This window comes from Melopsittacus undulatus, chromosome 10, assembly GCF_012275295.1.
Source record: "Melopsittacus undulatus isolate bMelUnd1 chromosome 10, bMelUnd1.mat.Z, whole genome shotgun sequence".
Lineage (NCBI taxonomy): Eukaryota > Metazoa > Chordata > Aves > Psittaciformes > Psittaculidae > Melopsittacus > Melopsittacus undulatus.
Window position 1 is genome coordinate 4,019,341 of NC_047536.1, and position 27,853 is coordinate 4,047,193.

At 46.5% G+C, this 27,853-nt stretch overlaps 1 protein-coding gene across 2 annotated transcripts; it reads right to left on the reverse strand.

Annotated features, from left to right (window-relative positions):
* Positions 1-70: 70 nt before the first annotated feature.
* On the reverse strand, positions 71-27,821 carry ETF1 (eukaryotic translation termination factor 1). 2 transcript variants are annotated; one of them, XM_034066738.1, is made up of 11 exons: positions 27,731-27,821; positions 27,495-27,639; positions 12,652-12,827; positions 11,713-11,852; positions 8,483-8,621; positions 7,353-7,543; positions 6,676-6,805; positions 5,719-5,874; positions 4,865-4,929; positions 3,618-3,765; positions 71-2,190 (listed from the first exon to the last, which is right to left on the reverse strand). In XM_034066738.1, the coding sequence occupies exons 2-11, from the start codon at positions 27,578-27,580 to the stop codon at positions 2,108-2,110; spliced, it is 1,314 nt and encodes a 437-aa protein (XP_033922629.1). In that variant the 5' UTR covers positions 27,581-27,639; positions 27,731-27,821; the 3' UTR covers positions 71-2,107. The 2 variants fall into 2 exon arrangements, with proteins under 2 accessions (XP_033922629.1, XP_030900618.1); XM_031044758.2 differs by lacking the exons at positions 27,495-27,639; positions 27,731-27,821 and adding an exon at positions 22,081-22,101.
* Between the last annotated feature and the right edge of the window lie 32 nt (positions 27,822-27,853).

Sequence of the window (27,853 nt, forward strand, 5' to 3'; positions counted from 1 at the left end):
AAGCTGGCCCTGGGCTGCAAGTAGAGCAGGTGCTGCCTGGGCTAAAGAGAAATAAACCAGGAGTCATTACTATATTCTTAAATATGGTTTAATACTCTTCTCCATTTCTGTACATCACAACACCAAGATATCACTGCTTGGGATCTCTCTGCAGAGGCTATATAGTATGCGAAGGCTAGGATTTTTCACCCCCGTTTAACGTGTTTGTATGTGTAAGTGTAATACATATCAGTATATATTGATATACACATCAATATATAATGCAATATATATCACCGAAGAGAACACATTGATTAAAGAAATACAAAAATTTGGCATCATTTCCAAACTTAAATAGTAAAAATAAAAACTACAAAAAGGAGCTGCATACCCTAATGTATCATGTGAAACAACAAGCAGTATATTCAAAAAATGTAAATTTACACCCAATTTTTCTGGTCTTGTCATGTCACATTAGACCCATTTACAATGGCAACGTCATGAACATACCGCCGTGGAGACCACAGATGTGCTCAAACCCGGGTTTGTGCAGATCTGCAGCAGACCTGGGCCCACCTTCTGTGAGAGATTCCAGCTCTGATGTGAGAACACCAGCAAAGCCATCTGATCTGCCAGGTTCTAAAGCAGGGGTACGAGTTGTATTGCTCACAAGGACTGTCATTTTGGACCTCAGAGAACAGCGTGGCAGAAGTTTTAAGACAAGCTCCCCCTTCATTCAAGTGAAACAGGATTATGGGAAAAGTAGGCAGGTATGCAGCTTGGAAGAGAAGCTGCTTTTGACTGATGCACCAGGAGTGACAGAGCCAGTGAAGAGCAGAACTACCAGGCACCGCAATGTCAGAGAACCCAGTAACCCCCAAAAGCAGCAAGACCTGTGCATTACCTTGTGCCAACGTTCACTTCACCCTCTGCCTGCACCACCACCTGAAAAACCCTTTGCCAGTTCAAGCAGGTTGAAGTGCATTCTATATAGCAGGGGTGACAAAAAGCTTTCTTGAGCCTTGATGCAACCAGAAGTTTTAACCCATAGAGGGCACATTAAATGTTCAGCATCAGATTTACAGGAGACTTGCGAGCCCATCCCATAGACTGCCTTAGTGCTGGGAGATGGGTGTCCCACGGGTTGTGCTAACATTCAGCATACACATATGGAATGCTCCAAACACACCAGCACTAGGGTTTCTGCCAAGGACTCCATTTGCTAGTTACTCCTGTCAAATACCCGCTTCCATGGAAGAACTGTGGGTTCCAATTCACATACTCAAGGAAACCTTACGCAGTCCTAAAGCAAAATGAAAAACTTACTGAGGAACAAAACAAAGCAAAGTGTACCTTACTGCACTGAAATCAGGTGTTTATTTCTGTCCAGACTGAAAAATAATAATAATAATATATCCTGAAGGCTGCACTGCTCCAATCCAAATTAAGCCCAAGACTTCAGCAGCATTTTCATTGCAATCGATGAAGTGCATTTCCTAGTTTGTGAGAGCAGTGCTTCTGCAAATAGATTAAAGCACGTTTGGCTGTTAAGCCTCCCCATCCCATCTGAATTTGCAAGCCACACATAAGCTAGCACTCAAGGTAAGTGCCTTCTCATTCTTTAGAAGAGAATGAACGGCTCCAATTTCATTACATTTCTTCTTCTGTAGTCTAAGCTGAGAGTGCCATGTAAATGGGTCACGGGGCTGCAAAATGCAGCAATTGATCTCTCCAATCAAAGTAAAAAGAAACAAACCAGTAGGATCTTACTTCTATTAATTTTCGAAGGAAGAGGTTTTACAGCAGTTAATGTATCATGAAGGTTAAAAAAAATCATTTTCATAAAATACAAGAGCAACCAATTTCACCATTGAGTAAAAGTAAAAATTGGGATTCTTTTTAAATTAGTCCAAAGTGGCATATAGGAACTTAGTAGTTTGCTGCTGTACTGACACTATGACAAATCAAAGTGTAGGGTTTTGCTTTTTTAAATCCAATGTTTGTGGATCAAGTTCTGGAAATGTTCCAATTCTAAGGCAGGGATCTGTTGTGTTTTCCACCATGAGTTTGCTCCTTGGGTTGGATGCTGGAGGGGCGAGGCACGTTTTGCCGGACCCAGGTCGACTACCTAGTAGTCATCAAGGTCAAAAAATTCATCGTCTCCTCCTTGGTATTCCATTCCCTGGAAGTCCACTCGGTACCGCAAGATACCTGGGAAAAACAACAGGCTTTAGCTTCTCCAACATCCACAGAGCTAGAAAGGCATTGAAACAATTCCCTGAGCCCCAGTGGCACATCAAGAAGTTCTCATTTAAATTCTCAGCAGCTGACTTAGCTGTAAGTTCGGCTCAGGCTGAGGACTGACAGCAGACACCCAGCTAGCGTGGAAATGCCACATCCATGTAGTTTAGTGCCAAAAAGAGGGAATACCTACCTGCCCAGCATAGGCCAGCTTTCTGCTGGAAAAGCTGAACCTGTTCTAGGAGGACTGTATCTCCATGAAGCAGCAGTGACAGATCACTTGTCCCACTCTAACTTCTCATACAGTTAAATTCAGAAAGCAGCTGGCATGGAAGCAACTTTTACAACAGTAAAAGCAGTATTTAGTGGCTGCCTCCCTTGACCCTCCCCTCCCCAAACACCAGCCTGGGTTTCTGGGACCCTTTATCCCTGGAAGCATTTACTTAGCTGAAGGGTATTCAAGTTGTATTTCAAGTCTATAGGGAGCAAGGTAGCAAAAGTAGCCCACCATGCAGACAAACTGGATCTGAGAGGACAGGAAAGACTCCTGGAATTACAAACCCTGGAAACTCAGAAACCTGCTACTCCTTACATAGCCAAATCATTCAGATTGAATCCTTCTGATGAGCGTTCTCTGGCCCTTAGAAATTCCTCTTTGCAATACACTCTGTTCTACATCCATCAACCTAAACACAGCAAGTGGCAACAGCTAGGTTATCAGCCAAAAAGCAGCAGCTTTGCCCTGGGATCCCTAGGCTGGGGAGAACAAGGTGCACAACAGGTGGTTTGGTTCTACCCCACTAATGCTTTTTGTCAGACTGAAGTATAGCAGCTATCTGCACCACTGCCAGACTTAGCTGAAACTGGTCAGTGAGCTCAGGAGGAAAACTGAAGGATTTCAGAAGCCTCATTTCTCCGTAAAGTTGGGCTAAAAATGCTTTTATATTGAAAAGAAAGAAAGACCAGGGAGCAAAGTACAGGGAAGTTCTGAGAGCTGAGTAACAGATATCCAACTGCTTCAGAAACTAGGCTGGGGTTTGTCATACACCACTTCTACACAGCAGGGCATGGTCTGCCCCAGAACAATTAACTGTGCACAGAGTGAGGCAGTTCACAGCCCTTCTGAAATTCAGCAGCTGGAAAGGACAGTCCACCCTCTGAGCACTCTGAAGGACAAAGGGATCTGCGGAATGCAGTTAGAAAGTGGCAGCTGCACAACATGCAGCATCATCGTGCTGAATATGGGATGAATTCACCTGCAGATCCCTGATGACCATGACAGTTTCTTGAACTGGTATCATGACTAATAGGAATAAGATTAATCCCACTTGTATTGGCACCAGATTACCAAATCAACCATTAAAAAAGATGACAACCATTTTTCTCTTGCAGTTTACCTCCAATTCCTCCAAATCCTTTCACAAATTGGGATCCTTCCTGTGATTTATCTGTAACAATTTCCAACGTTGCTCCAAATTTCTTGTAGTTGTTTGCAAACCACTCCAGAAGGGGCATACTTTCTATCAGTTCATGTTCCTGGCCAGTCTACAGAGACATTTGAGGGGGTGGGAAAAACAGTAACAGAAAGGTTACATCGCTGTGTGATGGGTATTAAGAGTTGTCTTTGGCTTAAAGATCACTACTATCTTCATTTTTAAAGAGAGACACCAGCTTCATGTTTCACAGGCTGGAGCAGCCAACACACTTGCCAGGGTCCAGCTGATAGGCATTTAGGACACATCTGTATCAGCCAAGCACTGACACAAGCAGAAGGCTCCTGGTGTTAAGAATTTCAATCCTGACAGTTCTTGTTTTGGGCCCCCATACTACAGAACTTAGAAGCAGGAGAGGAAACACCTTGTTTATTTTCCTGCTCAAGTGTCAGCTCATGCTACACTCTTAGTTTTTAGTGTTTCTTTAGATGTGCTTTATACGCCGCAAACAGTCCATCGCCACTCATCTAACCAGACACTGCTCACACTCTAGGAAACACTGATCTATGCAAATACAGAGGCAAGTACAGAGCTTTGTAAGCAGGAGGTCAGGTGATTATTGGCACAGAAACACAATATCATTGCAGAATAAATGGAAACCTGCCATGCACAGAAGGAATTAGCAATTACCCCACCAGGAGGGAAAGGGCTACCCTGGCAGTCCATGCATGAGACAGAGATGACCACCCCTTTCTGCAAGGGACAGACTTCTTTGCCCAGCTTACTCGGTAAAGTAATACAGACCCCCCTCACCCTGTCAGGGGTTTTTGACCTGCACAAGCAAAATCTGATTGGTTGTAATCACATAAGTGCACAATAAACAGGGAGTTATGGTTTGGGACCTTAGCCTGTGGGTTGCAGTGTCTACCAAACTCTTCTAGCAGGTAGCTTGATGGTGGCCAAAGACCCCTTATTGCCTGTCACTTCATTTACACTGTCTTGGAACTGGTGGCAGGGAAGACAGGACTAAAGCAAGTGTGGAATCCAGGGGTTACATAGAAGGGGAACAAGAATAGCCACAGGTTGTCATCTTGGAAGACACATCTGAGTGCCAGAAAGGTGGCACATAGTCACCCGATTATGACAAATTAAGCTCAGAATGCTGCACCAGTACACTGAGAATAAATCTACAGGCCCCAAAGCTGAAATACCTCTTTATCTGTGAAGTGGGATTTATCCTTCTCTTGCTCTGGTGTCAAATACAGAATCTTCTCCTCTGAAAAGGAAGGGGAAAAAAATTAGGTTGGATTAACTACCAGATGCAAGTTAAAGACAGCAAGAGCCTGAGAGCAGCCAGAAATTACAACAAATGTTAGGAGTAACAAATATTAGGAAGAAATATTTTACTCAGACTGTGGTGAGGCACTGGTTGCCCAGAGGAGCTGTGGCTGCCTCCTCCCTGGCAGTGCTCAAGGCCAGGCTGGATGGGGCTTGGAGCAACCTGCTCTAGTGGAAGGTGTCTAGGCCCATGGCAAGGGGCTGGAACTGGATGAGCTTTAAGGTCCCTTCCAACCCAAACCATTCTAGAATACTGTGACACTGCCTTTCTAGGTGAAGTTCTATAAGAAACCAAATGAGCACACCAGTAGAGTAACTGTCATGTCAACACCAAAAAAGGCAGAGGTCCTGCTGTAGGCCTTATGGTTTGTCTGTAGTCAGTAAGAATCATGTTTCTGGCCACGAGTTAAGTCAGCATCCTCTCTTATAATGCACTGGTACCACATTTATACGTTCACACACGGAAGCCAGGTTTTGTGCTACTCTGTGACAAATTACCACCACAGCACTGTAATTCTTTCTCCACACTGGAAGCTTGCTAGTTTCATTCAGACTTTTCCCCAGAGTAGCCAGGAAGTTGCAAGTTAGTGACTTGCCTACCTGATACCCCTTTGATCAAGTCCTTAAAGATCTACTTAAGGAGTTCCTGCAGCATAATCTATCCAAGAGAGTTGGCATAGGTGTTAAACCTTCATGGACATTTCAGTCCCACAGAAGCACTACCTACCCTCCGTGCCTTGGCAGTGCAGAACGTATCTCATGATATCCAGATTTTCATAGACTATCAGTATCTCTACTGCTCCCATTTCCAAAGCTTTTAGTGTATCTTCAACGCCAAAACAGTACTTCCCCGTGTCCTGACTGATTTCATCAAAGTATCGTCCTGCAGTCAGGATACAAAGAGATTGTCACAAACAGTGATCATGCCACATGGAGCTCTAAACAAGCCTGATTTGAATGCAAGAAGCATCTGGAAAAGGAGATTGTAATGCTGTTGAAGGAAGCAAAGGATATGGTAACATGTCAGAGCATGTAGTTTAAAACATTCATCAGCAGAAAGTTGATGAATGTTCCAAATCCAACAAATACTCCCTGAAATACTGCCCTGTCAGGAACCTCACTCCACTGAAAGGCTTTCCTTTCCTGTTAAACAACTGGACAAACCCACCAGCAGGAACCATTTAACTTCACCATTCCCAGTGTAAGGTATCTGCTGTTACTATTGCCCTCCCATGCTTTCCATCTAGCAACGTGTATTTTTGGAGTGCCAAACAAAGGATCTTTTCTATTCCCATTTTAAAACAAAAAAAATCTTTAACTTTCATCTTGCGGAAGATGCAAGTGATCTGAGGAGCTATTTTTACCCCCTCCTATCCAAATGTCACCAGAAGGCCTGAAAACTAAAGCAATCCCTGATGAAAGGATAATCAGGGAACATCTGAGAAGTCCAGTGGGGAAAAACAAAAGAAACCTCCCTACACACTCCCTTAAAGCCTCATTAAGTCCTGCAGCATTTAAGAAGGTGTTCAGGCAACACAGACCACTATAAGTCATGCTCTGCCCACCTCAGAAAGCATCACAGGGCTCAGGCAGCACACAAAGGCACTGCCAGGAGGCCTAAAGCAAGCTCAGCCTAGTCAGTCAAGCACATTTGGCTCAGAAGGCTGAACACGTGCTCACATACCTATTAGTTTCTTCTCTTGAATGAATTTCACATTGGAGAGGACCTCAGTTGACAACTCAATTGCTTGATTGAATCCGTTTTCTCCTCCATATGAAATGTCAACTAGTTTGAGCACTTTGGATTGCAACCGCTAAACAAGAAAAAGCAGACATGAAAAAGAGTCTATCAAACAGCACTGCCATAAGACCACTTCATAATGCCGCAAGAATAAGCACCTGGCAAGAATCACAGCATTAATCTGTTTTGCTTCACTTGCAAGCAGAGCTTCTCAGTCAGAGGGACCTCTGCATGTTTGATACTGAAGCACAGTTTTCAGGCAACAGGGACACGGAGATTAGGTTTAGTACAGTTTAATTCCAATAAAGCTTCTACTTTAGATTTGGAAGCAGAAAGAATGTGAATGGCAGCTCCAAACCAGGCAGGACAGATTGCTTGTCAGCACTGCTGTTAAGAAAAGGAGATACTACCTCCTTGTGGGAGGCATTAGGAAATCATCCTAGGATATTAAGTATTCTATCTCATTAGGATACATCGGATGTTTAGTTCTGATCAAATGACTTAAGACACCAAAGTTGTATTGCTTGTTAGATGCATCTTATACCAAGTAGCTACTGCTAATATCACCGTTACTACTGACAGCTTAAACATTTGGGCTTGGCTCAGAAAAGCCCACTTACCTGATCAAACATGTCAGATTGACTTAATTCAGTTTTGAAGTCAGCTGATCCAGCTAAAACGAGACCAGCCACGTTCACCTTGTCGCCAGAGATGAAGAGTTGCACGGCTGTCTCTGCTACCTTCCTTACGTAGTTGTGTCGTTTCTCCATTCTCAAGCGAGCAAAACGCAAGGCAGACTGACCTCCTCTACCTTTACAAGAGAACAGATGTGAAGGTGTGATTTGGAAGTCATTTCAGGTCAGGAAGGTTATTAGTACATGGTTCCAACTGCGGTCTGAATAGCTCAAGCCAAGGGCAGATGCAGCCTTGAGAATCAGTTTGCCACAAGCAGAGCCAGGGCACTCACTGAACCATTAAGTGAATAGAGGGTTCACTCACAGCAAGGGAGTTTTCTCCCCATATCCAGAAGAGGGAATTGTGTTGTGGGTGTTTTTGTTTTTCTTTTTATACAGACTTGAAACTTTCTTTAGAAATTGAACATCTGTGTATGTTTTCTATGTCCTGTACCTTCACTAAAAGCCATTTCCTTCGTTACACTCCCTCATGTGCCTTTCTTGCCAATGCAATGCATTCCAGCACTCTGCTGCAGGAACTTACTGAGAGAGATGTTTCAATTTCATTTTGTCCCATCCCAATCTACAAAGGACAGTAAGCCAGGAATAGCTAATAGACTGAACTCATCAGTGGCTTACTACAATGCAGCACCAGAGAGCAGAACTACAATTTTGCTTGCTCCATTAGGCTTCTGTGCTTCTTGCAAGGAACAGCTTCTTGCTTTTCACGTTGCTTTGCATACACCACCATCAGATGCAAACTTTAAAGACACTACCAAGTGATATTTCTACTTGTGCTACTAATATTTAGGTAAGTCTATCTCAAAACCAAGTAACTGGTCAAATGCTCCAAGAAATAAAAAGTATGATTTGAAGAAGATCAACTAATGAATCACATATAACAGTAATTCATTCATTTTGACAGAAGGCTCAGACTAGAGGCTTCGCTGTCAGATCTGATGGAAGCAAAGAATTGAGTAGAGCTAAATACCTGCAGGCCAAGTTTCCTGCTCCTACCCTCCCATCCCACCCCATGATGCTCTGCTGCAAGCAGTCTAGACAGACTAGTGCATTACCATGCTTCTTTGGAAGATCCACAGTGAATTTGTGCAGGACTTCTCTTGTGTTTCCTTGAAGAGTTCCGAAGAGTGCACCACTACCATCTATTACAATAAAGCCAAACTTGCTGTCATCAGAAAGCAGCGCTGTAAGAGCCTGGAAAAGGAAAGGATGTTGTCAGCAGTAAGCACCAGTTTATTAATGACCCCGGTTCATAAAGGCTACCAGAAACAGTACACCTCGATGGATTTCAGTTCTGTAGGTGGTCTTTGCTATTATACATAAATAAGCTAGTGGAAGAGTACATTTGGGAGGTGGGACTGTCCCAGATTACTACCTCACACAATGTTGCCAAAAGCAGAAAGGAAACTAGTGCTCAGGCTTGATAACTATTTTCACTGCATTTACCAGTTTATCGCCTGACATTGAAGGCAGCTGGAATAGCAAGACCCTAAAGATCAGCTCTAGAAAGTGAAACTATCACACCTCTATGAGGCTGCATCACTTCTCTGGTTGGCAAAAATGGAAGAGGAATTTTCCTAGATTTCCAGCCAGGAAAGCAGAATTTCCTTAGTTTACTAGATCAGGCTATTTCAGCTACTTTCATCCAGCAAAGCACTGATATAGACTTTCAACTTGACAACTACAACAAATACTGGTTTGTTGCACCTGCTGGCTTCAAGTCTCAAAAGTAGAATGATGAAATCTATAGGGGCTATGACAAACTCAGCCTTACAAAGCAGAATTAAGTAACAGCAGCAATAATTGCATAACTGGCTATAGAGAAGGCAGCCAAAACATTTGCTGCAAACTGAAAGTTATCTTCCCTTTAAAGAAAGCAGCTAAATTCATTCTGTAGGGTCATTGAGTTGACTAACCTTTAATATATTGCTTAATATCAAGGCTTTTGAGTTACTCTTGTCCTCCCCAGCCTTGGTTCTGGTGGTATGGATATATATCCACATATATATACTTATATATACGTATGATACCCACATTCTACACTCCTTTTTTGAGGGCATCTGTCGGTTATTTACATATGCCAATAAACATAAGAGCAAGAATCCTCTTTCTTGCTGGTAAAACCACATCAACAGGATGGAGAACTTGTCAAATTCCAGATTGTTTGAAGTCACCAGTTTAATACTGAAAGTGTGATGGTGTTGGTTTACTGCAGAGGACCTTTTAACTACCTGCATGCCTGCCAGCTTCATTATTGGGCTGAATGGAAAGGATCAAAACTATCAGTCATCTTTACCCAAAATCCACACAACCACATCTACAGCTTTCAAGCTTAAAAAAAACAGACACTAAAGTTAATGGAATCTACTGGCCAAAATAAATATTCTGTATTAATTCCTCAGCAGTGGGATGAATGAGAGGAGGAAGTGGCATATTACACTGCAATCTATTTAACTGGGACACAGCCAAGCAAATCGTGTGACTGGAATGAATGCTCCAGCCAAGGTATCAAAATAAGTCATTGCAAATCCTACCCTTTAGACACACATCAGGGTTCATATCCCTCTTGGGAAGTTACTTTGGTTTCACACAGGCAATAAAACAACTAGAGGAAATCTTATCAGATCCTCTTGCCAGGCAGCAGATGCTTATGGCTCTGATGTTCTCGATTCCCTCTTATTTTAATAAAGCATACAATGCTCAGTGATCCCTCCATTTTCCCTTCATTAGCTCTATGTCAGCAATTCCACAGTTTGAACTATCAAGCACAGGCTTTTATTCTGTTCCTTCAGTCTGAGCTGAGTTTTCTCTTTCCTGCTTCAGCCTAAAGGTGAAGATCACCTCTTCTTTCTGCTCCTTGACATGTCCTCACTTTCACTGGAAAGCTGCTGATGTACCAAGAAAGATGTCCTCACCTGCTGTAGCTGCATGTTGGGGAAACCACTAGGTTAAAAACACAGTTCTACAACCAAATGAAACAGGCAAATCAAGACTTCAGTGCTAACATCATCTTGCTGCTGAAGACAGCACATAGTAAAGCTTTTGCACCTAGATTTGATTCTGCAGCACAGACAATACAAATGAAAATAATCACATACTCAGAAAACACAGGAGAGCAAACAGCCCATGGAGAAAGGTGCTGTTAGTAATCACAGCAGCAATTACCACAAATTCCTCTCAAGTTCTTGCCACTCTCTTGCTGAGCAATGCTACACACCAGGAACAGTGTGTTCACAGCTGCTCCCACCAACAGCCCCTGGAGGCAGTAGCTGCAGACAAGACCATATTAATCCCTTTTCTGATAGGGAAGACGGCAACACACCAGCATCCACCCACTGTCAGCAATTGCAGGGACAAACATCTCTTGGCTTTGCACCTCTGACTCGCTCCTGAATTCTCTTATTTACCTCTTGCCTATGGACATGTGGGCTTGGCAGGACTCAAGAGCTTTACCTGTGCACAGTTCTGTTATTTCTGGTAGGTCACAGACGTGTTGGGATTTCATCCTTGGTGGGGAGACAGAATAGTAGGGATGTACCTCACCTGTGCAAAAAGCACATCTTTCCTTCCTGACCTCCTACTCTTTGAAACCCAGTCACGGATCAGATCTCCAAAAACCCAAGCAAACAAGCAGAACTACATCAGTGAAGGGCCTGTCAAGCCCATGTCATACAGGTCTGATGACAGGCAGTTAAGTCTCCATCCACACATTTATCATTTATTAACCCATGCACATGAAAGGCAGTCAGTCACCTACTACAGACAGAGACTCTGCAACTGCCAACAGAGTCAGAACAGATGCAATGAACTGTCTTCACAGTCAAGACCAGTGTAATCCGCATTACACTAAATAGGCCTCAAACCTTCATTTAACTAAGATAAGCAGATGTTGAATAAAAATAATCCCACTTTACTCCATGCAGATGAGGCACATGCCAGTTCTCCATCAAAGGTCTCAGTTAACACATGCTGTATCAGGACTGGCAACACTAATATTATCTTGGTATTACTTTAAGGCCTGGCTTGGAATAAAATCTATGGCCTCTTAGGTTAAGAAAAAAATCCTGCCTCTAGTTATAGAGAAAAGCTCATGTCTGTGGGTTACACAAACTCAGCAGTTACTAACTGGACCATAAAGTCAGCTGTAGCAGGAGCTGGTGGCTTCACCAGCAGGATGCCTTAACTAAAGGCTGCTGCTCTATAGACTGTGGATTCTGCACATCCAGCGAGTCTAGCAAAGCAGCCTGACTACTTCAAACCCAGCAGGTAACAGGGGACTTCTTACCTCCGTGTGGAATTTGTTGTCACACAAATACAACGATGTATTGATTGGTTTGAAAGGTTCAAAGTCAATGTTGACTTTCTTCTCTTTTCCTTCTTCTGTCACAATTGTTCCACAGTAAACAACCAGACCATTTGGAGGTACTACAAAGGACATAATGCAATTTTCGATCACTAAGAAATGCTGCAAACTGCACCCATCAAAAACTACTAGGCCCTAAAACTTAAGACACAGCTGGAATGGAAGTTCCCAAATTTTCTACTTTCCATTTCCTCCACCTCTTTCCCTCCCAGATCTCTACAATGGAAAACAAACTAATTCAGTGCACCTATGCTGAAGAACTGTAGGAAGCTAAAGGTAACACTGAAGGAAAGAATTGCAACAGAGCTGCAAGAACATGTACCTGGCTGTTAAATCCATGAGCTTGCAAGCTCATAGAAGCCTGAAGAAGCCTGAATAGCCCTGTGAAGCTTTCCTAGTGCTTATACAGTGATTTACAGACTGACCATCTCAGTGAAGGCCACTTGCAAGTGTAAAAACAGTGACAATGAACACTTTCTCAGCAATCATTATAGATTGCCTGGGTCTGTTTTTGATTGTAGCTGCATGTGGCATGCAAAAGACATACGTAAGTTTCTGCTTGATGGAAAACCACTAGTTTAATGCAAATGAACTACTGTGGAATAGCTCTTAAGTCTGGCCAGGTTTTACTGCTAAGGACAGAATCATGAGCCTGCTTATTAGAGACAAGGACCATCTCACTATTCCAGTACCAAGGGCCACCCTGAAGTAGCCATCCACAGGCAACGTACCTGGAATATCAGTGCAAAGAGAGCAGCAGAGGCCAACAGATCTGATTAGCAGAAAACTGTACAATGCAGGAATTTTAGTCTGCTTCCAAGTAAGGGAAGATTGCCAGCATCCATACAAGCTAGAAGTTACCTTTGTTATAGAGTTTCAGTCTTTGCTGTACAGATGTAATGGCTCCCAGTACTGAAAGGCGATTCACTCGAGACTTGATGTTGGAGGCGGTGCCGAACTCATCCGCTAACATTTTAGCCACTCGCGAAATCTGGTCTTTGGGGGGAATGATCAACGATATCATGCTGGTACCATTGCTGAGAAAGGAAAAGAGAGGGGTTGTGAGCAGCCACCAGCCAAAGCAACAACTGTATTCACACCATATTCCATGCATGTAGTTGTCATGCCTCCCTCCCACAAGGATGCTTCACTCCACTGTTATTCGTGTCATTCCCCTTCTGCTGGACTGTAATGGGAGAGAAAACAAAACTGGGCTCTTCAGAAGGATTTGACTCCATAAGCAAGTGTTCAGGTTCGTCACTACCAAGCAAGGTCTTCAAAAGCTGCTCATTTAACCTGGGATACTACTCTGTGGAAAGAAAAAGCACGGATGTTGAGGCTAAGGGCTGCAAGCTAAAGGCATGGAAGCTGTTCTCAGCAGAGATGATTTAAAACAATGCAGCCACATACTTAAAAGAATGTTTTGAAGTCCATTCCATTTGTTCTCAGACAGCTGAAGCACCAGCCAGCCCCAGTGCTGATTTAACACTCTGCTCTCCTCAGAAAACCAAACTAGAAGGATCCTTTTGTAGCAGTCAGTCTTTTCTACCTTCCCCCCAGCATTTTGCTTCACAGAGAACCTGACCAGCTCTGGCAGCTGCTTTAAATAAAGTGTGCTTTAAGCACCAGCCCCAGGCACAGAGTCAAGAGATAAGACTGCACAAATCACAGCACAGGCTTAAATTAAATGAAAAAGTAAGTTTGATACTCGCTTTTCCTATGGCTTTTGGGTGGATCCTGCAGAGAACTTAATCCCCAAAGCAGCCTCATGGTTCAAATCCATCCAAGGCCAACATGAAAATCAGGACATTTCCTATCTGCCTTCCAGCAGGTACCTGTCATTTGCCATTGAAGTATCCCAGCTGTCTGAAGTTGCTGCTTCTGCATTGTCTCAAATTTAACCCAGACCTAATACTTCACCTTAGAGTAATGGCACAAAAATCAAGTATCTCATTGTGTCCTCTAGCCCTCTCAAGGGCAAACCAGCTAAGCAATGTGGAAAAACCTCTACTCAGGATTCTGTGTCAGAGAACCAAAGTGCTTTCCAGCCATTGAAAAAGGAGGGGGGGAGTTTGCTAGGTTTTGCTATTTTACATTTCTTACAGTAGAAGACTAAGAGAGAACCTGCCTGCTGCTGCTTCAGACTGTCATGCTCTAGCATCCTGCCTGAAGTGTTTGGGCTACAGAGACAGCAGGGAAGTGCTTTAAAAAGCATCACTTCATTAGCCTCTTTACGAAAGTTTTACAGCTCTCTTCCAAAGATCTTCAATTCAGGCCAAGTTGAAACAGATGCTGGTAGGTCAAATAAGTCCCTGACCTTAAAGACAACTAATTGGTTTTAATATCCAAGAGCCCCATACACACTCATCAAGAAAGTCATGAAGAGACACTTGCAGGCATTATTCCCAGAAAGAGCTTTGAGCCATGCTGACAGCTCTCAGACTTCCAGGTCACACCAGCCAAGAATACTCCATATACCACTCAATTAAAGCAGCTTGCTACCCCAGTGAATGGTACAAGCCTTAGGGGAGATCTAATGGCCTATCATTCCCAGCAGGCTCCTTTGAGTAAGAGCCTGATCCGAATGAAAGCAGCTCTTCCCGACTCTTCTGAAAGCAGCACTCTTGAGTTCATTTCTTTCTCCGAAACAGGAGATTCTCTGACTTCCCAGAGGCTGGAAAGCTCTGCACATCACACCTAACTTGCTGCACAGAGGGCATCCGGATGCGGCAGATGGGACTGTTATGCCCCCTGGGCACTGTGTGGCTTTCCTGCTAGGAAAGAGAATAAATGCAGTTTTCCCTGTATCGAGGACAGAGGGCAAACAGCAGATAGCAAGCTAGGGGAACAGCAAGGAGTGTGCTCTCCTTCCCAAGGCCAGTTCTTCAGTAGGCTACCTACCTTAAGTTTTTAAATGCAAGCCACCCCTCAGATCCCAGCCTCTGGCCTCATGATATGTTCCACTGCCCCAGAAACACTGGCATGAGCAGAGCTGCCGGCCAGAGCACAGCTCTGTGTGCTGGGAACAGCTGGACTTTACCAACCCCATACCTTCACAGGGCCATGCAACTGGGGATTATTTATATTACACACAGCTTCTTATCTCTAAGGCGGAGTCACGTGTGTCAGGCAAATCACTGTTCCTCAGGAACACCCTGCCCAAAGCACCCTACCCGAGGTAACACTGCACTTCACAAGCTCTCGTGACTCCTTACTGCAAGCAAAGAAATGGGTCTCTCAGATGATGCATTCTCCCTCATGTAAATCTCAAACTAGTTTAAGACAGCACAGTACTGTGCTTAGTGCAACCCTTCCACAAATTCCAGCCTGGATTTCTATCCAAAAGCACCTTCCATTACCAACACCAAGTGCCCTTCTTGGATTTGACATGCTTTTGCCACTATTTGCTCAGCCAAAGCTATTTCAGGCGCTGATATCTACAGAATCCAGCAGAACAGCAGGCATGTAGCCTGAGCACCTCACAGCATCCCCAGCTGCTGGAGCCTGGAGCCCAGGGAGTCACCAGCTCCTCACCCATGTCCCCAGCACCTCCAGGGGAAGCAGCCCCTGCCAGTATGCTGCTGCTGCTGCCTGCTGGGTACAGCTAATCCACCCAACCAAGCAGTTCATTAGGCAGCCAGCTAGCTGAAGGTAACAGTCAGCATCCCCCCCACTCATCTCCCTCTTCCTTAAACAAGGACACTGTCAGGATCTGATCACTAAATCAGTTCATGTGCCAGGGTGGCCGAGAGCAGTAAGTCACCAGCTGAAGCACACCTGCACATCAGTGACCAGGATGGCTGTAGAACTCCCTCATGCACCACTGAGACTCTGCTAACCTGGTACAGAAGAGATTTCCCCTCTCAAAGCAAGCTGGTACCTGCATGTGACCTTCCTGCAGGATGGCAGGGTCTAAAAAACCAGTTGTGGTTCCATTTGCTAAATTCACCATAATGACACAAAATGTAGGCAAGAGTTTCTAAGAAAGCTGCTGCTCAAAGACATGGCTCTAGAGTACATTTAATCTGAGAAGCAAGTAGGGGAAATCATGCTGACTACAGCCTGCCAAAAGGGGTCTTGCCAAGCAGCAGACCTGTAAAACCAACAGGCACTGCACATGGGACATTTGCTGCCTGGCAGACCACTGCCAACCACAAATCCCCTGGTGAGCACGCTGCCAGACAGAACTTCATTAAGGAATTGTTACAGTGAACAATTAAATAATCAATCTAGATTAAGGACAGTGCTCACACTGGCAGCTCTGGATCGAACATGCATTCTTCCTTCTATCACCCCCAGCTCTCCTGCAGGAAGGACAGACCTGAAGCACTCCAGATTATGTTCTGCTCAGTAGGATCCCAATTTCAAACTGCAGCATTGCTAAGAGGTTCCCCCCTCCAGTTTTAGTACACCCAAGACAAATTATATGAGATCAGCTGGAAGTTAATGCCTTCAGACTGAACCAAGCCAGGAAGTTTGAAGCAGCTAGAGACAGTTGCTGTCCCTATTCTGGGCTAAGGAGTGCCTGCACACCAGCCAAATAGCTGCTACTGTAATCCAAGTATGCGCATCAAGACGCGAAATGCTCCTTGTAAGAAAGAGACGTTTGCTTTTGTAAAAAACCAGCATCCCCAACCACAGGACAGCACAACATGTGCCACTGAACAAGAGACTGCAGAGGAGAAAACAATTTAAGGCATTAAATGCATCTGTCCACACATTATAAAGGAACAATGGGGCAAGTAAGTGCAACCTCTGGGAAGGTAAAACCACCCCACTGGCTGGGTATGATGGTTGCTACACACACTGTAGCAGCCCTGACAGTAAGAGGTAATTAGCTCAGATTTAGTGTGGCCTGGAAGGTACCAACATTAGCTATCTCTAGGATAGAGGACAATAATCAAGACTCCAGCTTTGCTCCTAAACTACTGCAGGTGGGCTCCAACTTTGCTCCTACAACCTGCGGGGACCCGTTTGGGGGAAAGGAGGAAGCAAAAGCAAGCACACTTTAGGAAACTGAGGTTTGTGGATAGGACGCAGCCTGCTCTAGTATTAAAACTTCAGTGTTACTACAGCTTGAATTTCAGACAACTGTACAAAAAGAAACAGCTATCCCAACCACAGAGAGGCTTAAGAGCAAATAGTACCAAGTTATCAAGTGTTACCAAGTTATCACAGCGAGTGGCAGTGTGTGAGGTGCTGAATCATCACTAACCTAGCCCCAAAATCCCGGAGGGGAGTTTTGCCAGTGTTCCTACATACAGCACCCAGCAGCTCCATTCTCCCTGCAGGACCTTGCTGTACTGCCTAAGAGGTATCATCAGACAGCGTCTCAAGTGCCTTATGACAGCTGTGGCATTGCAGACTAAAAGAACTGTTGGGTTTCTTCCAAGCACAAGAGCAGGGATTTCACTGAGGACACACCAGCTGGATTGCTGTTCCAAGTCCCCAGCCACCTCTGGCACCAGGAGCAGTGCCCACTGTGTACTTGCTGGTTCAGCATGAGGAAGCCACCACAACAGAAGGCAAGTGCACAAAGCGAGCAGTGTATCACGTTGGAAATCAGCTGCCACATACACCCCATGATGGTTTTCATTACAGCTGGCAGTTGAGCCGCCTGTTCTGGGTGGCCATCTTCATCTACAGGGATTTGGTTTCTCCTCTCCCGCCCATCAGGAGGAACAGCTGAGCAGACCCTTAGACCTTCAGCTTTCAGATGAAACCAGAAACTGGCCTGGTGACTTCCTAAAAGACTGTCTCACACAGTGTTACATCAGTGAAACGGATACATGCACACCACACAAAAACCAGCAAGCACTGACTGTAGCTACCCTCAAATTGGCATCGGAGCAATCCCAACCAGAAGGCTAAGGAGAAACAGTCACTCAACCTGTCTCCTGGAATTTGGGATATGTGCTGGCAAGGGAGAGCATTAATTTCACAGACATGCTATATAAATAGCAGTTACTGGCCTATCCTGTGGTATCAGAGGAGACCTGACAAACAGCAGCTGAGCTGTAGTTGTTCCACAATGAAGCATTTCACACTAATAGCACACTGTGTAATGCAGTGACACACAGGCAAGGAAGGTCAGTCATTCTCCATGACTCAGAAGGAGCTTTGTGGTTTTTTACAGGGTACTAGCTCCATCAGCATCTTGCTTTCCCCAGGACAAGGCCTACATGTGACTGCCAGAGACTGGCAAAGGCATGGAGCAAACAGCTTTCAGATAATCGGATCTTAACCACATACCACAGCTAGGAAGCTTTCTATGAAACAGCTGTTGCCACATACTGCTTCAAGCAATGTTACCTTCCCAAGGTAACAGCTGTTGGTCTCCATCCAAGAGGACTGTGGATTACTGAGCAGGCATCACATGTACCAGGGAGCCCAAGCTGCCTGGACCACCAAGACCAGTTTCATCACTGCCACACCCATAGCCAGATGAAAGACAGATGCCAGTATTATCTATGTAATCCAAGACAGAACTTCACCAGACAAATCCCACAGATCCAAGAGAGCTACTTCTGAACAAATACACACACAGTGTGAAGGACTAAGTCAAGAGCACAGTTCACACAAGCAGTGATGTAAGTAAAGAACATTTGACAGGGTTTTGATCCTGTGTCTGAGCACAGACGTTGAATGAAGTGCATAAAAAGTATTGTTTGGTATAGGCAAGTACAAGATTGCTGGTTTGGGTTCTCTTACAAAACACAGGCCATTAGACACTCCCTGTTCACACACAAGTCCTGTATGCAACAGTGTTGACCCTGCTGTGAGGAAGTTCTGTGCATATGCTCTTACAACTTACAAATGGTGGCTGTGAAGTTCACACACAGGTCACAGCTGTGTCCTTTAAAGACACTGTGCCTTTTAATAAGACAAAGCCTTTGTCAAATAGGAAGTGGCTCAAGTCCACTTGAGACGCCAGATCTAGAGAGACAACAGAAGATGCAAAAGCTACGTTAACTTGTCCTGGAAATCCTGTCAGCCTGCTAGAACGGAGCAGAGACAATCTTAGGAGTCTAGGATGTCTGCAGTCTTCAGAGACAAGGTCATCTGGAAGCTTACCCAAAGACTGCATTGCCTGTGAGAACATCTTCTGAACACTTTGTAACAAATACAACCAACATACCTCCATCTAATTGCTGCTTGAGAATCAACAGTTCTGTGCAATGTCTCCAACCTAAACAGATGAAAACCCACTCCCTGTTCAGGGGATGGGCTAGAAGACTGCTGCATGGATACCCAGAGAAAGCACACAACAGTGGATCGCTGACAATGGGACCTACCATTAGCTCCTTAGAAGTTTCATGTGAAGCTGAGCTGAAAGCCATGCCATTGGCAGTACTTTTTGCAGCATCATTTCAGGAGGAACATCACAACCTCCACATCAGAGGCATTCTGTATTTCACAGCAGCATACACCAGAACACTGGGTCATCTACTGAAAGGCAACATCAATACAAGTTGTTCCTCAAAGGTTTCCAGGTCATCCACAGAAGGGTATGAAGATACAGAAGAGATCAGTTCACAAGCAGCAGTAGGGCAGAGATGACCTCTCTGGATCCAGTGCTGCCTCAGAAGCAGAGAAAAAGCACAAGATGGGGGCAGAGCGGATATGAGGGGAGGATCAAAGAGCCACAAGACCAAGTAATTCTTTCCTCAAGAGTACTTTTCAGCATAACCATTTGACTGGAGAGAGCCAGCCCCCCTCCAAGTCAAAGAAACACCCCAGATAGCTAATCCATCAATTTCTGGATGCCACCTCTACCCTGGACAAAGGAAAATCACTTAGCTGCACAGCATGAGGCCATGCAGCTATTGCCACCATGGCTAACACAGTGTCAAGCTCTCCCATTGGAGTGCTGTCCCAGAGCCCTAGGCAGGAATCCTGCATATCATCGTCCTGTAATGTTGGCAGGTCAGACAGAAGCAGCACTTTGTGTAACCAGAAACAGCTTGAACACAGACATTAAGACTGCCCTGAAACGGTATTGTGCCCTTACCCTAACTCACTGACTGTCTCAAAGAGGAAAAAGACCTGAGATGCTAAGCAATCTTACCAAATGCGGGCTAGGGAGAGGAGCACCAAGTCAGAAGCCACCCTGGAAAACAGAAGTGAGCCTGCTTTCCTCAGTGCACCCACTGCTTCAGCACCAAGGGAAGGCTTCCCACAGGGAGGCAGCAAATGGCTGCTTCAGCAAAGGAGCAGAGCAAGACTGGCTAGTGTCACCCCAAGGGTCAGGCAAGGTAGTGCTTCCCCCCATGAGCAGTCACTGGCCTGCTGCCAGGACCTGCCTCCTGAGCTCAGCAAGCATCACTCCCCAGGGACACAAAGGAGTTGGAAGAATCAGGTCACAGACCTCTAATTCCTCCACATAGCAGAGAATTTGGTCAGGTATCACGTGTCTGAAGGCTGCACAGGTAACAGTGAGCCCAACAGCCTACTATGCACTACCTGCACACAGGTCAATGTAAGCAGCTCCATGCTCCGAGCCTCCTCCTGTCCCCAGCTGGAGCCAGCTCCAACACTGGGGCTGCTGCTCAGGAAACCACCACCCCCCAGATCTCAACTCAGTCCTGGAGCTCTAGGAGCAGATCCTGACTTCATCCCATATTACCAAAGAGCACTGAATCAGCATAAGTGGCTACTGCACACCCCACAGGGAGGGTGAATCAATGCCTCTCTGAAATCCTTGGATCAAAGGCCAAGAACACATCACAAAACCTAACTGCATAGGCATGTTTTGAATAGGCCTTATTGGCTGCATCTGACCTCATACAGAAAGCCCGGATGCCCAATTACTGGTAAATGGAACAGACATTTCTGCACTTCAGACATTTGTGACTCACTGGGAGGCTTGATTCTGCCACAGTTCCCCTGCTCTCTCTCCTCAATTATCAATGCTCCGAGTTTAAAAGACTTGTTGCATTATGCTAATGGGTCAGTTGGGTACAAGATGTACACAGAGGGACTGCAGCAACAGATCCAGATTTGCTTGTTAAGATGTTAATGCCTCAGAGCTACATGGGAATGGGCTGATAAAAGGCAGGGAGAAACGCAGTTGCCACAGAGCCAAAAATGTCTGTCCTCTTTTGAAGTGCCCATTCCCATCTCTTGCCACGTCATTTCTCTTAAGCAGTCAGGGGCTCATTCATTAGCTCTATGTGAATGATGAGCTGTGCATGAATCACACTGTTCACTAATGATTCACACAGTTGTAAACGAGGGTACCAGGCTGCTGAACTACCAAGGGCTATAAAACACTTCCTAGAGTTCTTGTCTCACACGTAACCATTCTCCCAGATTAGGTCATTTTCTGCCACTTGCTGGTGTGTACTCTACAACAGCACTTCCTAATTGTTCCTTCTGAATTATAGCAACAGGTAGAGCAAGCAGTGAGAAAGCCCAAGAAGTGTTTTACAATGATTAGCACAGGCAATCAGCAGGTTGTCAACAACTCTCTGGACATTCTCCCCAGTTCCAGCTGCATTCTTATCTGGCACAGGGAGAACAGCTTTCTCCAACCACCCCTCTCAACACCACTGGCACTCAAGCTCTTGGAAGACACTGCCTTAGTTCTGAGGAGCCTCATCAGCTCTGATCACATGAAACCCATACCCAGCTTCTAACCCCAACACTACAGACACTGGCAGGCTGAAGGGACTCAGAGTAGGCAAACAGTGTTTCAAGAGCTGCAGTATATCCTACCATGGTTACCTGCCCCAGAGGCCTCAGCTATCACTTCTGCACTGGGTTATTCCTATTGTGACCTCTCTGCAAATGTCTCCATCACCTCCCACTACCAGAAGCAAAAGGCAGTATTAATACTGCGGCCTTTACTTCTGTAACAGAAACGTGATCTACACTTGACAGAAGCAGGCTGAGAAGGCACAACTTCAAGGAAGCAATTCAGCTTAGGTAAGAACTTAAATCATAACCCCTTCCTTAAACACTCCATACTTCAATGACAGCTCATAAAGCCAAAGCAGAAAACCCACCATCAGTAAAGATAAAATCCATGTGCCACCCCACAGACACTCCTCTTGCAGTCACTGCCCCACATCTGGCTTACATTCTCCACAAACTGAAAGGCTGGACTTTCCCAAGGCTCATCAAGCCTGGATTCCACCTGAAGCAGACGACTTCTAGGAAAGGTACCTCCACTGGAGACATGAGTTTGCTGTGGAGAGATCCTCAAGGCTACCCCACAACAGGCACTAGCATGATATATTAGCACTGTAACCTAATGAACACAGCACAAGTTGGAAAGCCAAGTAGTACCTTGCCACAGCACTGCCCTTCAGGGATCGACCAGCTCACCCAGGCCCGGTTCAAGGTCTCCATATGCCACGTCCTAAGGTGAAAGCTTCAGCTCTGCAGAAACAGATCCTGTATCAACGGTTAAACTGTTTCCCAGAGCCCAGACCCAAGGCACAGCCACAATGACAAACAGATCCCAATAACAAAGGTGGGGAAAGAGATTTGCTGCAGCCTGGGAACAAGGGAACGAGCCTCTGAACTGACACACCTCTGACAGTGTAGCCAGAAACCAGTCACAGCACACAAAATCCTCCTCCCGATGTATGACATCATTTAAAGACTTAGCTTTAATGGTACTTGCCTAGACATGGTGATGTTGTTACACTCCTAAGATACAGTACACCACTATATATGGTGTACTGTATCTTATATGCATATATGGTGCAGTAGAATTTATAGTAGCATTAAGCAGCAACTATTGTAGCACACTCAACTGTTCAACAGGTATTCCAGCAGAGTTCCAACTTGAGTGCAATGAAGTTGTACAGCACCTGCTATCAGCAGAACAAGCCATCTACAACAAAGAGCGCAGATATAGCTCTGCTGTAGGAGTAACAAAGTATTGCACTGCCTAATTCAAGTGAGAAACACACCACCACATAATCCCAGCACCACCACTTCCCAAGCACTTTGTTCAAAAGGAATCAGGAACAATGCAAACTCATACTCGCAACTGACCCCAGGTATACCCTAAATACATCCCAGCAGCTAGTGCTGCTGCAGCACTAACTCACAAGCAGGTGGGCTTTCAGGTCACTTTTGGGAAGACCCACCACTGTAACAGTAGAACAGACTACCTTGTTCTCTAGAAGCACCAGGTTGCCCAAACAGGTCTCACCCAGCCCTGCCAACTGGCCTGGCCACAAAAGCAGCAGTATCCCACGACAGATCAGAAGTAGGTACAGAGATGTGCAACCTCCCACCCACCATCACCCAAGCAGCCTCCTCTGGTCCCTGCCACACAAGGCTGGGAAACAGCAGCAACCTGAGACTAATTCCAAAGTTGGGCTCTTCCACCAGGCCCAGCAAGGCTCCAGACAGACTGCAGGAGAACCCAGCTGCAAGTGAGGTGTTCTGCAACACAAGCTGAGAAAACTTATGTCTAAGCAACAGGTCAGCTTTTCCACCCCCAAGCAGAATTAGTCTGCATTTCACTTTGCAGGAATCCCCACACACTTTCAGGCCTCTCTACTCCCTGGTAACTTACTTGTCTCTCTTCTGGTTTCTCCCATATGCAGACAGAAGTCTCAACTTGGCAGAATCCAAATCCTAGCAAGAAATGGCATCACTTTGCCTTCCCATGGCTCAGGAAACACCAAGATGTCCCCTTCTCTAGCCATCTCTCCATTCTCCTGCTTTGAGCCATTCTTCCAGTTACAACCACAGTAAGTTACTGGTTCAGAGTTAGCTGAAGCCTGCCTATGACCTGTTTCCCCACCTTCCAATATAGTTTGGAAAAAAAGTTCTTTAACACATTACATTTGTCAATCTTAGTGGTTGTTGCAGACAGAGCCTTCAAAGACACCATTCTCTCTGCCTCCTCTCTCCCTGTTTCAGTAAAACAACTAATAAAGGCTACTGCTCTCAACAGAGCAAGCTCAGAGCAGGAGAGGTGTCTCAAGGGAGCAGCTTCCTGAAGGTTTTACCATTATAATGCAGCTCCACACCCTGCAGCAGCACCTGCTGTGCTGTCCCTCAGGGTCAGGAAGTCCAAGTGGCCATAGGAGGTGGTAGCAAACCATTCCCAAGCAGAGCTGTTTGCAGCAAGAAAGCCCCTGGCCATAAGAGTTTGAGAAGTTTTCCAAATGTGATTCAAATCTGGCCCCATCTCAGGCCTAAGCTTGCAAGGAAACTGCCAGTTGCTGCTGATGCTTGAGTTTGCCAAGCATTTACAGCTTAGATTAGCAGAAAAAAACTGACCATAGCCCCGCAAACTATTCAGAACTGCAAAGACCAGAAGGAACAAAGACTGATTGTCAGTTTAACACTGACACTGGAAAACTGCATGAAGCAACAGCAGAAATCATGGAGACAGAGGATAAGGGAAAAACATAGGGCTAACACCACTTCCACTTGAGCTGCTGCAACAGCCACGTGCAAAGCCACTGCTGCACCTTCTGGAGGGCACAGACTTTCACCAAATCTGTTTGTTACGAAACCTAACTGTGGACTGAAAGCAGAATCCCTTTGTGGGAGAGAAGTAGAGATGCTCGATGAAAGCCTGAGCACTCCCAGCCATCAGAGATGAGCGACAAGGCTAGACTTCCCACAAGGACTCACCACCAGCCTTTAAACCTCATCTTCTTCTGGCTAGAAAGGTTAATTGCCTACAGCACAGAACTCAGGCCCCCCAGTTGCTCTCAGTCACACACACTCTGCTGATACCAGCTACTCCTTGTCCCTTCACACCACATCAGAAAGACCAACTCATTAACTGTGTAAAGTATCGCAGCTTGCAACTCAGCTTTGGAAGAGCTAGAAAGAGAATAACAGACACTTCTGATTTTGGAAGCATGATACAGACAAAAGCTCCTTCTACTCCCTGCCAAGCAGAGATAGGGTTTTGAGGTGGGTTAGGGGTTTTTAAACACTACTTTTGTTTTGATTTGCCTTATTCTTGCTATGCAGAGATCAGTGAGAAAGCCAGCCTGGAGAAATAACACAAGACATTCTGCAAGACTGTTACCTTAACATTACCTTGCTGGCCTCAAGCTCATAGGCTTCTGGTTATGCTGAAGCCCTGATCTTCCACCTTGGTTTTCTGACCAAATACTACGTCCCAGGCACAGTAAAAGCATTTCCTTGCTCTCATGCTCACTTAACATTCTGGCAACATTCTGCAAGATTTCATTGAGATTTTACCCAAATAGCTGGCTAACAGCAGAGGTGCCCCAACCACCACACACACACTGAACATCTAGCTCCAGCTTCCTCCATTTCCCGTCCCTTTGATCCACTGCAGGAACAACCAGCACACAAAACTGGGACACTGCTACTGGGTCACCATTAGGAGTACATGAGTAAGGGAAGGTGGAGACGCCAAGGAGTCCCTGGCCCTCCACATCACACTATTTAAAGGCTTTGCCCCCTAACCCACCCCAGAACAGGTCTTCCTACTCCACAGGAAGAGGAAGCGACTCTCCCAAAGGCCGGAAAAGCCTGTTTCACTACCTCACACCTCTTGTGCTGGGGAGTCTAACGCCTCTGGTGGCAAAAGTTGCAGCATCTCTTTCCCTAACTGGGCCCAAACAGACCAGGATAATTTTAGCACAACACCCATTTACACATAACCTTGCTTCTACAAAGATTGCTAGCATCAGCAGCCTTCATCAGGTGGTGGTTTAGCAGATAGCTCAAACATTAAAGAACAGCAGTATCACAACATCTAGGACATACGTTGTATTCAGAGGGCTCAGCTAAACCTCCTACATGCACCTTCTTGTGCTTGCAGCACCTTTATGTGAAGAACAGATGTGCCAGGGATCACTGACAGGGAAGAAGAAAGACACAGAGGCTGTGGCCCCAAGAAGGTGTTACCCCTATAACAGCCACCCGCTCCAAGGCAGCCCCTTGCCTCACCTCACCCTGGATCACTCCAGTACCAGTTGTAGTCTTGTTCTCTGCAAAATTCACCTATTCCAAACAACACAAGAGTTGCCAGTGATCCTGGACACACTTATGTCACCACATTTTGCATCAAGGAAAGCCAAATACTAACTGTATACTTCCAAAACACACCCTGGCCTCCCCCAGTGCTGTTACAGGAGCCACTAGGTGTTTTCACAAGCTGCAATGGACACCCATAGCTCCGCAATGCCTTTAACTTCATGGCAAAAATCATTCACATGCTCCCATGCTTGCCAGGACCTCCCCACAGGTACAACATATGCTGTCAACACTGCAAAGGCACAACTGAATGGTCAACTTGGGCAGTCAAAGTCCACTCTGCTGCAGAAAGGACAACCCAGGCTCCCTATTCCCTTCTCCCACATGCCCATCCCTTGTACAGCTACCTCATACACCACATTCAATAGCATTTAGGGGCACCTGTAGCTTGGGTTCTCCCCCACTGCCTTGGTTACTTTTCAGCTAAACAACTCCCATGCCCACTCTACACACCAGAACAAGCACAAGTACTAAGGGAAGAATAAAACAGCAGCTCAGCTTATGTGACCTGTCCAAATGCAACCAGCCTTTTGGGTACCCCCAGAACAATGCCCCAGCCCAATTAACACCAGTTCAAATGAGCCTACGGAAACATAGCCATGCACTCACCCTTCATTTTTATTTTATTGCACTGTATACTGAGACACCCACTTTCTTTGCTATTTCACAGCTCTAGAACCTACAGTTCTTACAAATACTCAGGCCCAAGGGGCTTCCCAACCCATACAACAGGCCACTGCTGAGTTACCAGATGAAGGCACCATGTCAACTTTGGCATGGGACAGGCTGTCAGAGCATCCAGCAGTTTTACTTCTGGTGGGGAAAAAAAGGAGAAATCAAAGTGCAAGGATGACAGAAGATGACTTAGAGCCCTTAAGTTTAGCACTATCCGAACTTCAGGAGAAGCTGCCTTCAGAGAAACAGAGCTAAGCACTGCCACTGGAAGGTGAAGGGGTGTGGGAAAGATCAAGCATGTGCTGGTAAAAGAAGGAACACAGTAACTGCAACCCCACACCCCCTCCTATGGAGCCAGCGGGTCCCCTGAGAGGAGCCCACGCCTGCACAGGGCAGAGGAGCCATCTACTCCAGCTGGAATCTGCCGGTCCCCGGTGCCAGCTGGCACGGGGCAGCCAGGGGCCACGGAGAAGCCGGACACTCCGTGGGGCTGGGCAGCCGGCCGGGACAGGCACCCAGAACACCCGGCACAAGCAGCCGCAGAGGGTGGAAGGGAGACAACTGATGAGCCCAAACCAGGCCGGGGCCAGAGGGAGCACAGCGGTAGGCGCTGCCCGCTTCCCGTGCGGGAAAGTCGGTTACGCTTCCTTTCTGCGCCTCAGCCCTCCCCGCTGTCCCCGGGGGCACAGCCCCCCCCCCCCCGCCCTCCTCACCGCGCTCTAAACCCCCTCTCCTCTCCACCCCAAGGCCCTCCAGGGCCGCAGGGACCCGGCCGCTCTACCACGCGGCCAGACAAAAGGACACCGGGGCCCGGGCAGGGGCGGCCGGGCCGGGGCTGCTCCTCACCCTCTGCCTCACACCCCGCGGGGACGGACCCGGTGCCGGGCGGCAGAGCCCCCTCTGCTGCTCCCGCTCCGCTCAGGACCCTCCCCACAACGTCCCCGGGTCGGGCGGCCCCGCTCCCAACCGTCCCGCTCCGCGGTGCCCCCCCCGCAGCGGCCTCCCCCTGAGGCGGCGCAGGCCCCGGCGCTCACCCGCGGGCCGCTTCTAGGCTCTTGATGAGCTTCTTGATCTTCCAGATCTCCACGTTGCGGTCGGCAGCGCTGGGATCGTCCGCCATCTTCTCCCTCCTCCTCCTCCTCCTCCTCCTCCTCCTCCTGCTGCGGCGGCTGCGGCGGCCTGCGGCGGGCGGGCGGCACACACACACACACCGGTTAGAGCCGGCCGTGCCCGGCGCCGCCCGCCCCCCCCCCCGCTCCCGTCCGCTCACCTCAGGCGCAGGACCCCCCGGCGGCGCGCGGCTGGCGGCGCTGACGTCGGACACCGGCTGCTCGCGCTCCCCCTCTCCGCGCTGCATGTGTTGCAATCGGCTCACATGGGGCCTGTGACATCA